At 37.4% G+C, this 14,976-nt stretch overlaps 3 protein-coding genes across 5 annotated transcripts in view; 1 reads left to right on the top strand and 2 right to left on the bottom strand.

The window, feature by feature from the left end:
- Positions 1–3,930, bottom strand: part of LOC116013687 (potassium transporter 2-like) — a 5,949-nt gene extending 2,019 nt beyond the window's left edge. Inside the window, exons 1-9 of one of the 3 annotated variants that reach the window (XM_031253576.1) lie at positions 3,617–3,930; positions 2,545–2,920; positions 2,227–2,461; positions 1,799–2,044; positions 1,656–1,709; positions 1,309–1,569; positions 977–1,029; positions 612–729; positions 246–500 (exon numbers count right to left, since the gene is read on the bottom strand). In XM_031253576.1, coding sequence (XP_031109436.1) covers positions 246–500; positions 612–729; positions 977–1,029; positions 1,309–1,569; positions 1,656–1,709; positions 1,799–2,044; positions 2,227–2,461; positions 2,545–2,583 — 1,261 coding nt within the window. In that variant the 5' untranslated portion in view covers positions 2,584–2,920; positions 3,617–3,930. Of the gene's footprint in view, positions 1–245; positions 501–611; positions 730–976; positions 1,030–1,308; positions 1,570–1,655; positions 1,710–1,798; positions 2,045–2,226; positions 2,462–2,544; positions 3,071–3,616 lie in introns of those variants that run through there. The other 2 variants (XM_031253574.1, XM_031253575.1) reach the window with 2 other exon arrangements.
- Positions 3,931–7,600: 3,670 nt separating this feature from the next.
- LOC116013735 (tRNA (guanine(26)-N(2))-dimethyltransferase) lies at positions 7,601–10,669 on the top strand. The gene is made up of 6 exons (XM_031253641.1): positions 7,601–8,216; positions 9,118–9,318; positions 9,405–9,501; positions 9,711–9,914; positions 9,994–10,056; positions 10,138–10,669. Exons 1-6 carry the CDS (start codon positions 7,633–7,635, stop codon positions 10,252–10,254), a joined length of 1,266 nt encoding a protein of 421 aa, XP_031109501.1. The 5' UTR covers positions 7,601–7,632; the 3' UTR covers positions 10,255–10,669.
- Positions 10,506–14,357, bottom strand: LOC116013737 (UDP-xylose transporter 3-like). The gene is made up of 9 exons (XM_031253642.1): positions 14,092–14,357; positions 13,888–13,967; positions 13,654–13,803; positions 13,007–13,191; positions 12,842–12,909; positions 12,041–12,173; positions 11,346–11,507; positions 10,998–11,267; positions 10,506–10,891 (listed from the first exon to the last, which is right to left on the bottom strand). Exons 3-9 carry the CDS (start codon positions 13,772–13,774, stop codon positions 10,829–10,831), a joined length of 1,002 nt encoding a protein of 333 aa, XP_031109502.1. The 5' UTR covers positions 13,775–13,803; positions 13,888–13,967; positions 14,092–14,357; the 3' UTR covers positions 10,506–10,828.
- Positions 14,358–14,976: the final 619 nt, after the last annotated feature.

Genomic DNA, 14,976 nt, shown 5'->3' with positions numbered 1-14,976 from the left:
AAAAAAAAAAAAAAAAAAAAAAAAAAAAAAAAAAAAAAAACCTAGTCGGCAAAGTATCACAATGGGTTGTGCATAGCGACGGGATAAAAGTCAATAGACTATTTATGCGGGAAGTCGAACATATTACCTTATAGTCATCAAATCAATAACTTAATTAACTTGGTTGGGTTGATGTCATTTTTCCCAAGTCATATGGAGCTATAGTATGGAAAAAGATGAGACTTGCAACTAAAAGGTGATGGTACCTGATGCATTCCCCATGTGCTTTGTGTCTCTAAATCCAATGGTCACAGCAACACAAAGGATCATTAGTATCCAGTTGATCTCTGGGATGTAAACCTGCCCATGTATTTCATCAGAGGTGTGAACCACCTTGACTCTTGGGAAACAACCTAGGGATTGGCTCTGGTTGATGATTGAGAATGTTCCACTGATGATTGCCTGACTGCCGACGACCGACGCCAGAATGGCGACGACAAGCACCGGCCACCTCACGCTTTCTGCATTTGCAGTCGAAGTCAACAGTCAGACAACACATTTATGTTTTATATATTATATGCTTGAACATACATCCCCATGGGATCAGTGTTCATTCTAGGGGGAAATGATACCTGGAACTGATACATAGAAACCAATCTGGTGAATGGTGTGATGATGCCTTGATAGAAAAGCTGCTTGGCCCATGTATGCTAAGATCAGTGCTGGATAAACCAGAAAGGTGAAAGCAATCTGACATGGAAAAGACAAACTTTCCAGATAAGAAATGTAGACAAATTCTAATCATCGATCTAGTAGATGTTACGGTTGAGAAATAAAGAAAAACTGAGGTGACATTTCTGTACAATTATTATGCATTTGAAAACGCTTAGAAAGTACATCCATGATAACTGACACTACATTTGGAAACTGTTTTTTAAATGTACTGTCAAAGCGTTTTCAAATGCACCGCATAAACGATCATTCAATAAAGATATACCTGAATTGCAGCATATGAGAAGTGACCAAGATCAGCAAACATTGCTTCAGATCCTGTTATGAAGTAACACCCAATGTTGGCACTTGTCAATTAAAAGACGTGTTCAGTCTAAACTGATAGTTAGACTATCCATCGGAACTCAACCCATGACCTCTGATTTAGGTTTGGTTTTGATAGGATACATTCTATTTTGTTCTGCCCGTCTAAACTAATAGTTGAACTACACATTTATATTTTATATACTCAACCGTCAATACTAAGACAGGTCTTTCTTCTACACTTTTTAATCAAACAATAAAGCTATGAACACTCAAAAGTTGAAGGCTTTTTACCAGTAATGCAGAGAAGAATTCCTCCCAATGACATCCACCCTCTTTGTCTAGTCTTCTTCAAGAACTTAACCATGTAATAAGGGGAAAGAGCCTTGTATATATGGGGATTCCAGTGGAAGATGTTATACAATCCAAGAGCACTGATGCAGAGCAGCCAAGTAAGCACAACCGGGGCGAAAGCAAAACCAATTCGATGAGTCCCATAATGTTGTAACGCGAACAGGCATACTAGGATGACACAGGTAATAGGAATCACAGCATCTGAAACATAGGATTCATGAAAATATATGACAAAACTGGATTCGGTTTTGGCAGGATATCGATAACTGTTAAGGAACGAAGCTTACACTGGTGGTGATCTTTAGACATGGATAACTCGAGGCCAGAAACTGCAGAGAAAACTGCAGATCAAGTAGATTGGATGTCACTATGTCAGTCATGGAGCACAAATCATCGCGGGAAAACATACTAAAAAACCAGAAATGTATACCCGATATGGCTGGAGTAAGCAGTCCATCTCCGATGACCATACAAGTGCCAAGCAGAACCAAGATTAGCAGTGCAGTGTGCAGTGATCTGTGCTTTTCGAGCACCATTTTCACCTTCGAGCTGTTCTTGGCCTCGGGTGGGGGCTCGAGTTTATAAGTGGAAAGAGCCTCATCAGAAATCTGTCGGTTTGGGAGAAGGCTAACTTTGGCATGCCTGCATATCAGAGAATACAGTGCAAAAGTGCCACCTGCAACACGAGAACAGTCCAACGATTTTGTTGAGCATGAATAATATATAAACATAAATGTGCAATCCAACTACCAGAATAGGCTTTTAGTTGAGATGGAGCACATGCTTCAATTGATTTGATGTCTGCAATCAGAAAACGAGAACATTTCGGGTATTGGCTGTGGATATATACTTACTTACCCTCTCCATTATCGTCAGCTCGAAGCACTATAAACACATACTTGAATAGAGGGACAAGAGTTAAAGTCCAGAAAACAAACGACAGAACACCAAAGATTTCTTCATTCGTCTCCGAGTGATGAATGTCTTCTGCAAATGTGCTCTTGTAGACATAGATAGGGGAGATACTGAGATCCCCATACACCACCCCGAGGCTTTGGTATGCTAGAATCAACGTCGTCTTCCATGAACTCTTCTGCAACAGGAAAATCATTTCGTTAAGATTCAGAAAACATCATAAAATCCTGCTCCAAATGCAACAATATCCAGGAAATGTACCTTTGCAGTGTCCCAACACTTGCCATTCTCAAGATCCATGTTTTTTTTCCCCCAGATTCCTGCACTGATTTAATCAGTTTTGATGGAACTTTGAGCTGATTATGCTGCTTTTATATACAAACGAATGATATTTTCGTGGCTGAATACGACAGAGCAGCAGCATCAGACGACAAAAAAGAAAGCCCTCACATGGCACACTTGCATCTTTGCTATTCAGCAGCCTTTGATCTTGACAAACAAAAGTAAAAACTCAGCTCGAGAAACCCGACGAATTGCACAAAATCTAATCTTTACTCATCCTGTTCTCTCATTATGAAAACACTATACAGCATTTGGGTTAAAGCTGATAAATTTGTGGTGGGATGTTGATAGTTTGCTGTTAGAGAACAAGAAATTTGCCAAAATCAGCGTTAGGTTCAACCATGAAAGCAGTGTAAGTACAGCACTCTTTCAATTTCATATTAATAATTAACATCCCAACCAGCCAGAAGAAAACAGGAAATTTCAAATGGAAAGCCAGCCAGAAGCACATGATCCAACAGACAGTTCACATCTGCATTATTATCAAAACCAATCACACCATAGGCAACCCCATCCAAGTTTGTCATGCTTTTAACTCAGTAAAACAAAGTTACAAGTTCGACTCCTAGCAGGCGCAGCCTACTAGACTTCTTGGTTTGAGCCGGTCAACTATGAGTAACTTAAACTGGTTTATATTACATCTCGTGATAATTTGCTGGCTAGGGTTTATCTGGTGCACACCGTCAAATATTGACTCTTGTCATTAAAAAAAAAAAAAAAAAAACCAATCACACCAAGTTTGAGCCCCACGGAAATAATGGAGATTTATGGACAAAAATATAGACTATACCCAGTACCCACATCCCTAATAAGTGTCTGTACTGCCAAACTTCCATCCACTTTCTGAGGGAAACCCAAAAAGAAAGAAAGAAAAAAAAAACTCCACAGGCAAGAAAGAACACAGAACACACAGATATGGCTAAAGCATTTCAAGAATTCAAAATGTCAGCTTTCTTAACTGGTTTTTCACTAAAGGGTATCAAGAAATTACCCAGAAACTCAGAGAGGCAGAATCTTGATGCTCCTTTTAGGCAGTAGTAGCACACTAGCTAGCACCCACCCTAGCTGCAAAAAATGGCGATGGTGATGGAGAGGAAATCAAGAAACGTGATTGGAAAGCTGAAAAGTGGAAAAAAGGGTGGGCAATATAATGGTTTTAGGATTGAGGAAGTTGCAGGAGGGGAGTAGATTTTGTTGTTTTATAGAGGCAACCCCACGTGATTGCCTGATTAGAACATGGACCCTTTCTGTCTTCAACCACTTCTGGTAGCTGGTCCCTTTCTCTTTCAAAGTTTTCACCTCTCTCAGCTCCCTCTCTGATCTTCAATGGCAAAAACACGTTTATTAGTTATTACCCCCAATGATTTCAATGGTTGCTTGATGAGAAAAACACACCTTTTGCCTTATTATCATTATTTACCATTTCAGGAGTGCATGGTAATTGGTAAAAGAACAGTTTTACATTTTTCTCTATCACTTTTTCCTCCATCATATTGTTCCGACCAATAAATCTTCCACCTTTTTTTTTGCCTATAGCATAAGTGGATGCTCCGAACTTGCTAATTTAGTACATTAACTATCCCTATATCATAAAGTTTCTTAACTTTTTTTTTTATTTAAATTATAGATAGATCTTTAGATTTGTTGCTACATTAATAGCTCACTTACCAACTGTTCCAAAATGCTGGATTATAAGGTTTCTTTCTTTTTTTTGCATATAGCACAAGTGAAGCTTCTCTTGGCCTCATTGTTACATTAGTCGCCCATTGACCAGCTGTTCCGAAATGCTGGATTATAAAGCTTTCTCAACTTTTTTAAAAAATTTAGATATAACATAGGTCGATAACATTAGTCCTCGACTCGGACCTATTACATTAGTTATTGATAACTGTTCTGAAATGCTGAATTATAAAGCTTTCATATTTTTTTGTTTACATATAACATAGATATATCGGTCTGGTCAGTCTCATACTCCTATCCTCAAAATTTATAGTTACATTAGCAATCCCGCATGTTAGGTATAAATTAAAGCTTCTAGCTTTGTGATGCTTTCCACCTAAGAAAGATGGGGGATAGATAAACCCAATCTGGGGGCTGGAATTGGAACACATAACAGGAAACATGGGGATCTGTCGTCCATGTACATTGCTCGCCGCAGGAGATTATATTATTATCATATCTGATATCAGAATTGATGCATATCGAAAGATTGGTTGTAGTTTAAGGATGTTCGATCTGTAAAAGTTGATCATATCGCATGTGACAAATCAAAAGATTCGATCGACATTCTTGATGGCTTCGAAAGACTGTTGTTGTGTTTCGTCAGAATATGCCCAAAAGCGACAGTGGGATAGAACGTGAGAATCTTTACACATTCTCCGCATTTAATATGTACTGGATAAGAGGGAGTGATTCTGATTTCTGAGGTGGCAAAATTAATTCGGATTTGATTCGAATTAAATCGTAAAATTTAATTTTTTTTTGAAGAAAGTTCAGTTCAAAACTCTTTAACATGATTTATTTTTAATTAATTGTTTGCTTATAAACTATCACAAACTATTTAAGTTTATAAATAAAAATAATATAATTTAATTAAAATTTAACTAGACCACTAATGATTAATCGATTCAAACTCTTTCATGCATTTTACTCTTTTTATAATTAATTATTTTTGCTTGGGGAAGATTGGAAGAATGTGGAATTCTTTGCATGTGCACATGTAACAAAATGGGGGAAACATGTTTGTCACCTTTGGCTTGTGTTTTGGATTTTTTGCATGAATAAGGATGAAGTGAGGGGTCCATAAAGTTGATGGAAGATGACTTATTATGATATTATCTTTGAAAATATTTTTAAAATATTATCAAATTAAAGAGCAAATATAATAATAACAAATTTACACATATATACATATATATACACTAGTTTTTCTTATGCGCGATGCGCAAAAAAAATGTGCCCAATATTAGTATTTTGTATTAAAATTTTAAATTTATTTAAATTTTAAAATAGTAAATAATAATTATAATATAAAATATTTTTATAAATGATATATTTATATTTTAAAAAATAACTAACATATAACTCTAATATTTAATGTGCATATTATTATTATTATTATTATTATTGAAGAAGATAAGAAAATATATGGTGGATGCATGTGCATAGTAACAATAGTGGAAAAGATAACGGAAGTTATAACGGTAGGGATATATTTGTCCAAAATATTATGTAGTACAACTTTTATAGCATAACGTACAAAAAAAAAACTTAACGGAAAAAACGGACATAAATGAGGGGTATAACCTTCATTCACATTTATTATGTTTATATATATATATATATATATAGAATCTTAATCATATGAGAACTATGCGCCCAAGTGAGAATGTGAGGACAAATCTAAACCATTGATCTATAAGATCTGATGGATGAGAAATCAAGTAAAAAATGAGCGGGGTCATTTTCATAAATATTATAAAATTTTGTTTATTTCAACCATTAGATCTACTAGATCGCTGGCTTGAATTTGTCCTTACGTTCTCACCTGAGACATGATTCTCTCCTGATTAAGGACCTATATATATATATATATATATATACACACACACACACACACACACACTAGAATTTTCGATGATTTTAAAGATCTATGAAACTTTTAATTAAAAAAGATGTGATAGGAAATATACCCGACCTCTCTGTATGTACGTATTGTGCACCTGCTCGATATCCGAGTAGATTGCCGAGAGGAGTGACTCCCGATCATTGACCTCATTCTCGATCTATCGATCCGACCTAGTATGTCAGACCGAGTAGGAGCTTAATCAAAAGCAGTACTTGACCATTTGTTGGTTCGCCCCGACCATATTAGGTCGAGACGAACCACTCAACCTTCTTCACTTAGAGCCCTGAGCCTCGTTCTTTTAGTCAAATCAGATTGCGGCAAGAATGGGGGTGTCAGGAATCTTGATACACATAGAGGAATCAGTGAAGCCTCCATCCTTCCCTTGTGCATGAGCTCCACGTGTCATGCATGCCGAGGGATCGGCATGTGTTCCTTTTAGCCTCCTATAAATACTGCATTAAATGCACGAAAGAATGATTTTTGACATTTTTCATACTCATATATTTAGCTCGGCCGCTCGGGATCCTCTGACTCGCAGTCGCTAGTTCTCGAGCTCTAGAACTTAGAACAATCGTCGATGGGCCTCAAGGTCTTGTACAAAAGCTCTCATCTATTATTTATACGTATTCCTGGGAACAATTGTATTTACCACATCATGATGAAAAAACTTCTAGCTTCAATTTAATGTATATGATATATCATTGTAATTTAGGGTAAAAATATAAAATTTAGTAATTATTAAGATATGGGTTCCGAACTTAGGTCGTGTACTAACTAAAAAAAGTGACAAATTGGACAGTATATAAAGTTGTAGACTTGCCTCTAAGTAAGATATCCAATTCATTATAATTTATTGGCTTTGAATATTCTTAGTTAAGAATAATGAAAGAGATCTAATTAAAAAAAAATCAAAATGTCTAATTCAAATATAAACTATACTATATATAGTCTATACACCTAAATTTTAGAAAAATTAGTCACAATTAAACTAGTGCATGTAATCATGTATACTAATCTATAAATAGAAGTTTTGCCCCCTAACTACAAGATCTTGGGGGTGTTTGGTTATTGGCTTATAAGCCAAATTTTAGCTTATTTGACCAAGTTTAGCTATTTGACCAACCAATAAGTTATTTTAAAGTGTTTGGTAAATGTCTTATTGGCCTTGGCTTATTGGGCCAATAAGCTGAAAATTAAAAAGCTTTAACACTCTTTTGTTGTGACATTGTTCTTGATTTATTGTTTTTTAGTCCTTTTTATTTAACTCTTTAAAATAAATAAATAAATAAAAAGGGAAATAAATGGGCGGTTAAAAAAGTAACTAACCATCTTCTTCACAGTACACTCTGCAACTGAAGGGATTATATCCATTTCCCGCCATGGCTTCTCTCCCGCTAAAAACTCTATCCGTTTATCACCATCCCAAAGCTCTAAACCCTAACCTCAAACTTCCAAAGTGCAAGCTCATCAATGCCTGCAAATCCCAGCTCCAGACGGAGCGCGGCCTGCAATTCGACGTCGGCGACACCTTCTTCCGCCACGAGAGCGCCACCGGGCGAGACCTCGGCGTGCTCTCGGCAGCTCTCCGCAAGAAGTCCGAGGGCAGCCTCAGGGTCCTGGACGCGATGTGCGGATGCGGAATTCGGTCCCTGCGGTACTTGGTGGAGGCGGAGGCCGATTTCGTGCTCGCAAACGACGCGAATGACTGTATCCGGGGCATAATTTTGGGGAATCTTTCTAGGGTTTCGGGGGACGGGAGCAGATGGGTGGTGACGCATTCCGACGCGACGCGGGTCTTGACGGAGCGGTACTTGGAGAGGGATTATTTTGATCTCATTGACGTTGATTCTTTCGGCAGCGATTCCGGCTTTCTCCGAGCTGCCATTGCGGCCGTGAAATTGGGCGGATTGTTGTATGTTACTAACACGGATGGCTACTCCTCCGGCGGTCACCGGCCTCAACGGTGAGTTTCGTGTAGCATTCATCTTCCATTATAGTATTATGCAATCTTAAGATTATTCTGAAAGACTGAAACATCCATTATGTTATGCACACTAGCTTTTTGATGATTTTCCTCTTTGAGCTTCCTTGCATAACTTATTTACTTCATAAAGCTTTCCTTAGTAACCTTAATGTTGAGCATAATTTATATACTAAAATTATGCTTTTTAGTTTCATAAAGATTGCCATAGGAACCTTAGTGTTGTGCGTAATATATACACACACACTAAAAGTTATGTTTTTTAGTCGAGACAGAAGCCCATAGTTTAAAAAGGTGGTTTGAGGCTCGCCTCAGTGTGAGGCACTTTCATGTGCCTCAACACGCATTCCTAGAGTCCAATAGGAGATATACCCCATCTAACCCAACCCTAATATGTCATACAATTACTGTGAGAAGGTTATCAAGGAGGGTGCGGCAAGAAGGTTATTAATATCTTTTGATAAAAATTGAGGCTTAGGCCTCAATGCGCCTTGTGGCTTACGCCTCGCCTCAACATTACAAAACGTTTTGAGGCATGTCTAATGTCTCCATCTTTTTAAACCTTCACATAACAGATCTTCAAAATCCAAACAAAAGGTTATGCACACGTGAGGGTATGTGTTGAGCATAATAGTTGTGTAAATTGACGCATTGAAGAGAATGATGTTATGATTGTTTCCAGTTGTTTGGCTGCCTATGGAGCATACGTTCAACGTATGCCATATTCAATGAGATTGGCCTGCGAATGCTAATAGGTTATCAGAGAGGCTTTGATACTTGGCTATGTTTGATGTTTGCAAAGATTGCCTTAGGAACCTTAGTGCAAATGATGGTTGTATAAATTGATGCATTGAAGAAAATGATGTTGTGATTTTGTTTCCAGTTGTTTGGCTGCCTATGGAGCATATGTTCGACGTATGCCATATTCTAATGAGATTGGGCTGAGAATGCTAATAGGTGGAGTTATGAGAGAGGCATTGATACTAGGTTATCATGTTGTTCCACTCTTCTCATACTACTCCTACCATGGACCGGTTTTTAGAGTGCTGCTACAAGTCAAGAGTGGGCAGCCTCCTGATCCCAGGCTAGTGATGGTTGCCATTTTTTATCATGTGTCTGTTAGTTTCACTTCTACATGTTGGTAGTTATGCCCTCAGCTTTTGGTACCAGGCATTACGGCTTCATCAGCTACTGTTACCGGTGTGGCAATTCTAGAGCGTTCTCCTGGGAGGAACTCGGGCAAATCAGCTGCTCTTGCAGTGCAGATGTAAGGTTTCATACCTAAATACTTATCTCAAATCCTTTTTCCATATCAAGCCTTGAATGGAACAGAACAAAGAACTTTTTTTGTTGTTGTTGTATTTATTCGTTAAGCCTTATGCTTAACACAGACAGGTACAGAAAGAGTTGGTAAGATTTGTCTGTCAGGCTGCAGTGTTATCACAGTCCTTTTTATGTTCCTTTATGTTTGCTCAGGTTGCGAATTCACTTGCTGTTTCAGGGCCCCTTTGGACAGGGCCTCTTCACAAGGAATCGTATATTATAGAAATGTTAAACTTGGCTGAAGAATGGGGGTGGATAGGAGGGTGTAAGACAGGAAGAGGTCTCGAAAAACTCTTGAAACGGATGATTGAAGAGAGTGAACCAAAACTGCCAGTTGGTTACATCAAAATGGATGAGGTCTCTGCAACTTCTTAACCCCCTTTTCATTTACAGGAACATATTCTCTGATTTCTGATCTTTTCCTTATTGTTTGCAGATTGCAAGTCGTGCAAAAGTGAATTCCCCTCCTTTTGCTTCAGTATTGAGTACCCTGCACAAGGTATGCCGAATATCTCTCTTTACATTTTGGCTTGGCTTCTGCACATCCTGCGCAATGTACCAAAACTGGTTCCCATTACAGGAAGGGTATGCTGCGAGTAGATCACATATTGCCTCCAACGCAATCAAGACGAACTGTCCCATGGATGAATGCGTAAGAATTGTGAAGGAGATACGACAGACTGCTAATGAGAGCTGATTGCAGGGGTTGGTTGTGTTTCAAAATTTTGGATTGGATGTTATGGAGCAATAGAGACAAAATGAAAATACAAAAACACAGCATCCGAAAGAAGCTTGACTGGGAATACCTGTTTAGTGGTTGCTGCTGAACTGACTGTGAAGGAAACTCTGATCTGATGGCAAAGCTCAAACACAACTGGTTCTTTGCATTGGAATGGAAGGGTGAGTGCAGAATATGAAACATGTTCAAGCCATCACATTATTCACATATAAATAAAAATCCTTCTGAATTGAATGTCTACACATTGCTAGAAAATGAGCTATATTTATCGGACCTTGGAAAAATCTAGTTCGCATTTGCTACACATAGCACTGTGATATCAAATGTACCAACTTCAAATGATATATAGCGCGGGTAAAGCTGTTCCTTGTTACTGAGATTACTCTATACTTCTATAAAACAACTTTCTGCCTATAACATTTACTGTCAACTTAACCATATCTCAAATAGTTGCACGACAATTTGGTGCATAGTTTTGTCTCATATGTTCAAGGCCAGTACTTTCCTAACAAGGACCGTGGGCATTGCAACATCACTTATGACGGGTACTGCCATTTTCCATGAGTACCAGGGGAATGGATTCATCATCCTTTGGCTGCATCAATTGCAGTGAAATAGAAGTTAGGAAAGTGAGACATATAATCTGTGTCTGAACTCTGAAAATGAGTTATGCTAGATTAGAATAACATAAAATATAGCACCTGAAGTTGTGGTGAAGCTTCAGCAGCTTTTTTCTGACCGTCGAAGGTGCAGTAATATGAATATAGAACCATCCCGATTAGTGCAATCAGGATCCCGATAATATTCCTCCAGTTAAATGGGTCCCGAAGCAGGATATAACCAAAAGCTAATACTAGACAGGTTTTCAGATGACCAAGAACCTGGTAGGTGACTGGAGACGTCTTTCCAATCACAAGGAATGTGCTGAAGTTAACAGCTATAGATATCAAGCAGGACAGAACAATAAATCCCTGCAAATTTGAGGATCATTAGATATTAAATATTACTCAAACAAAAACCACCATACAATAGAAATTTGTAGTCTTTACCAGCACTTGCGGGGTATATTGGAAAGCAAATACATTTTGGTTGGTCAAAAACTTGTCCAGAAACGGACCAGAGACGAATAGAGTCATCGCTTGGTAAGGACAAGATTGATACAATAATTGTGTTGAAGAAACCTTAAACTTCTTCTGAATGGTATTTGTCATCTGAATGAAGTTTATTAAGAACTTTACAAGGAATTATTACATGACTGGAAGAATATATGCCCATAATCTAAATATAAAGCTACTTAAACTGAAATACTCAATGAATAGTAGAATAGTTGCTTCTTTTAATCAATAGTGGTCATGCATTAAAAGCTAAGAACTAAATCACAACAAACTACAAGCATAGCGGTCACACGTAATGGAAGGTAAAGGTTGTGCATAACCTGTCAAAATGAACAAGTCCTTGGTATTGTACTGGAAGATCTCCAGGTTTAGGAAATAAAATTATAAAAGATTATATACTTGACAAATTTTAGATGCATATAGCGAAAGTGAGAGCTCAAGTATCTCACAGATGAGAGTAGAGAGGGAAAAAGAAAAAGATGATAACATGATTACTAGCCCTCTCAGTATCAAATTGGCAGGGAAGTCTTGTTCCTAGTACCAAAGAGTTCGGATTACTACCCTGTATAAAATTTTAAGAGTTCATGTTAAAGGCATACATATAGATGACCAAGCATTTCAAAGGATACAATTTGAGCAATGCAAGTTGTGAGTACTGCAAGGAGTGAAAGGATAGAGCCCACCACATTTAGCTGCAAATCAGTTATAGTTGCAATCCCAACACCAGAAAGTAGGATGAGTAGAGAAAGTTGAATGCTCCTACTGTAGTTGTAACAAGGAAAACTATTAGTCAGAGTGAAAAGGACAAAGCAGATTACCTGATATATATATATATATATATATATATATATATATATATATATATAAAGAAAAGAAAAAGGAACGCTCCTCTTGGTGTAGAATATTACAAATATAGATTAGACAGAGAGAAAATAATTGAACAGATTCTATATGAATAGTACAATAAAATACCAGTAGAAAAAAATTTCACTTTTGGTCCTATGATTATTAGGGTATTTTTAATTGGGGTCCACGAGTTTCAAAACTGTCAATTTGACACAACTATTCAATTTTTATCAATTTCAGTCCCTCCGGCCAAATTGCCTAGAAGTCACCGGAAATTCGTAATTGACTTATTAAGGCTATAATCATAAGGGCAATTTTATATAGTATTTCCTAATTTATGCAAAAGGGGAAAGTTGACTGAAGGCCATGTACTATTAGGGCAGTACTTTATTAAATCAACTAGAAGGTATCAGAAACGTCACTGAATAATCCAACGGGGAGGATGGATTGAATGTAAAGAACTTTAAAGTATACCAGAAATAAAGACTAAATGTAACACTTAGGTTCAGAATAGCCTTTGAAACAAATCAGGCATATTGAAAGACCAAGTCGACTTCATTCAGCATGCATAAAATGTAACTGACCTGAACTTTTTGCTTAGGAAAAGCGTCTCTAGCAGCACAGTGCAAGGGATGATGGCAAGCTTTGTCATCTTAAAAAAAAAATTTAGAACATTTGGATTTAGAAACAGTTAAGTGGACTTTGCATTTAAAACAAAAATGAAGAAGATACAGAAAATAGTTGTATACCTGATAGAAACCTACAGAATTGAAACCAAGGCTAAGGTTCAGTAATCCAATTGATATCCCATTTAGAATACCAAATCCAATTACAGTTCTTGGGTCAAAAGGCTTGTGCTCAAACAGTTTCATCAAGAGTGCCACATGGAGGGAACAAAAAGTAACTAATAGATGCCAGCTTGTCAAAGTTGTAGCTGCAGTAAGAAAAATATAATTTTGTCTTAGCAGTGTATTTATCTTTCTAATGCACCAAGTAAAGATACTCACCACTATTATAGCCCCTTTCAGGAGAATCTAAATGAAAGCCTACAACTATGTTATTCATTAATCATTATGGAGAATATGATATGCATTTTGCAAATCTCAAATGAGCTGACTTTATTTTTACTACTACGTAGTTTACAACATCAGAATCACAAAGAAACTTTAAATCAATCATCGAATCATGCCAGGCCACACACACTATGAAAAGCCGCCTCGTTGCAACCAGTTAGTAATGATATGTAATAACACACAATGCTCCGTGTAAGCTACCACTTAAGAGCATTCTACAAATTGCAGAAAATGAATGTGGTGTTCTCTTTGTTTGTTTCCACCAACATTTTCACCACATTGAGAATTGAACAAATTTCCACTGAAAATAATAACCGACTCACCAAATTTAAAGCGTAGAGTACTCATGAGCGCCTTGTTGCAAATCACAATCGACACCGACGAAATGACGGACAGGCTTAAAGCCCCGACGGTGCCAAGCTGAAACTGCTTGTTCTCACTCATCCTGTCACCTCCTCCTTTGGCCCCGCCTCCTACATACATCCAGATCCAAACCGGCATTAATGTCACACAACAAATCACGATAAAATTCACGAACATCTCAATCAAATCCAAACCTGAACACGACGAAATCTCAAACTCAGCACCAGCTTCAATTGCAACGTCGTCGGCTCCCCGAAGGCTCACAGATCCGATCCTTTTGCAGAGCGTTTCCGCACATCCACAAATAGTGTAGAGTAGGGCAAAACAAGGATGGTTAGTCAACTAAATCTCGGCAGCAAAGTGTTCGTGCATAAATTTTTTAAATCTTAATCACGTACAGAAGAATTTCTCAATTTCAGAGTCAAATGTGATGAAGTGATGTGGAGGAGAGGCAGGGACGTGCTTGGCGTCTTCGTCACCGTTGAACGCGGGCGTGAAAAAACAGTTTAAATTACTCGGGAAATTCGGAGAGTGAATCACAGTGTCCGGGTTGCGCGTGAGAGAGATTTGGCGCCATTAACGACCTCGTTTCTCTAATCGCCGAAAACTGTGATCCAGCTCAAACTGAAACGAATCAGTTAGGATCGCGTGTTATCTGCTTAACTTCGTAACTACTATTAATGCTTCCATAATTGTAAATCTCGTACAGGGACATTGATGTAATGAATGGAAAGTTTCACTTTGATTAGCAACATGAGATTTGATTTGATTTGATTATTTTCACTGGATTTTTAGCATAAAAATAAAAACATCATAAATTACATTAATTTGAAAAACGTTTTTTATTTTGTTTCAAGAAATATCACAAAAGATCACATTGTCCTTAACAATTTCATCATTCCTTCTAAATCACATTGAATTCTGAACGATTACCGGCCTACTCCACCAATAATTTATATATATGTTATTATGATACTATAGACCTCAAGATTATGAGTAAATCTTATGTGAGATCTTCTCATGTACGGCATGTAATAGTTTTTTTTTTTTTTATAAATAATCAAAAAGTATTACATGTCTCACCATGAGACAGTCTTACACAATACTTATTCTAAGATTATAAGTGAAAACTTATCGGTCACTTCCCTTCCAAATCTCTTAGCAAGCCTTCACAATGGACATTTCTTGTGTCTTATTTGTAGCAATCATTTGTGTTAAATACAATCCAACATTCTAAGTTTCCAACTATATTCCGGTGATTGTCAAATAATAACCATGTTTGT

This window comes from Ipomoea triloba, chromosome 3 (assembly GCF_003576645.1).
Source record: "Ipomoea triloba cultivar NCNSP0323 chromosome 3, ASM357664v1".
Classification (NCBI taxonomy): Eukaryota; Viridiplantae; Streptophyta; class Magnoliopsida; order Solanales; family Convolvulaceae; genus Ipomoea; species Ipomoea triloba.
The sequence above is the reverse complement of the archived record's forward strand: the minus strand, read 5'-3'. Positions and strand labels throughout refer to the sequence as shown.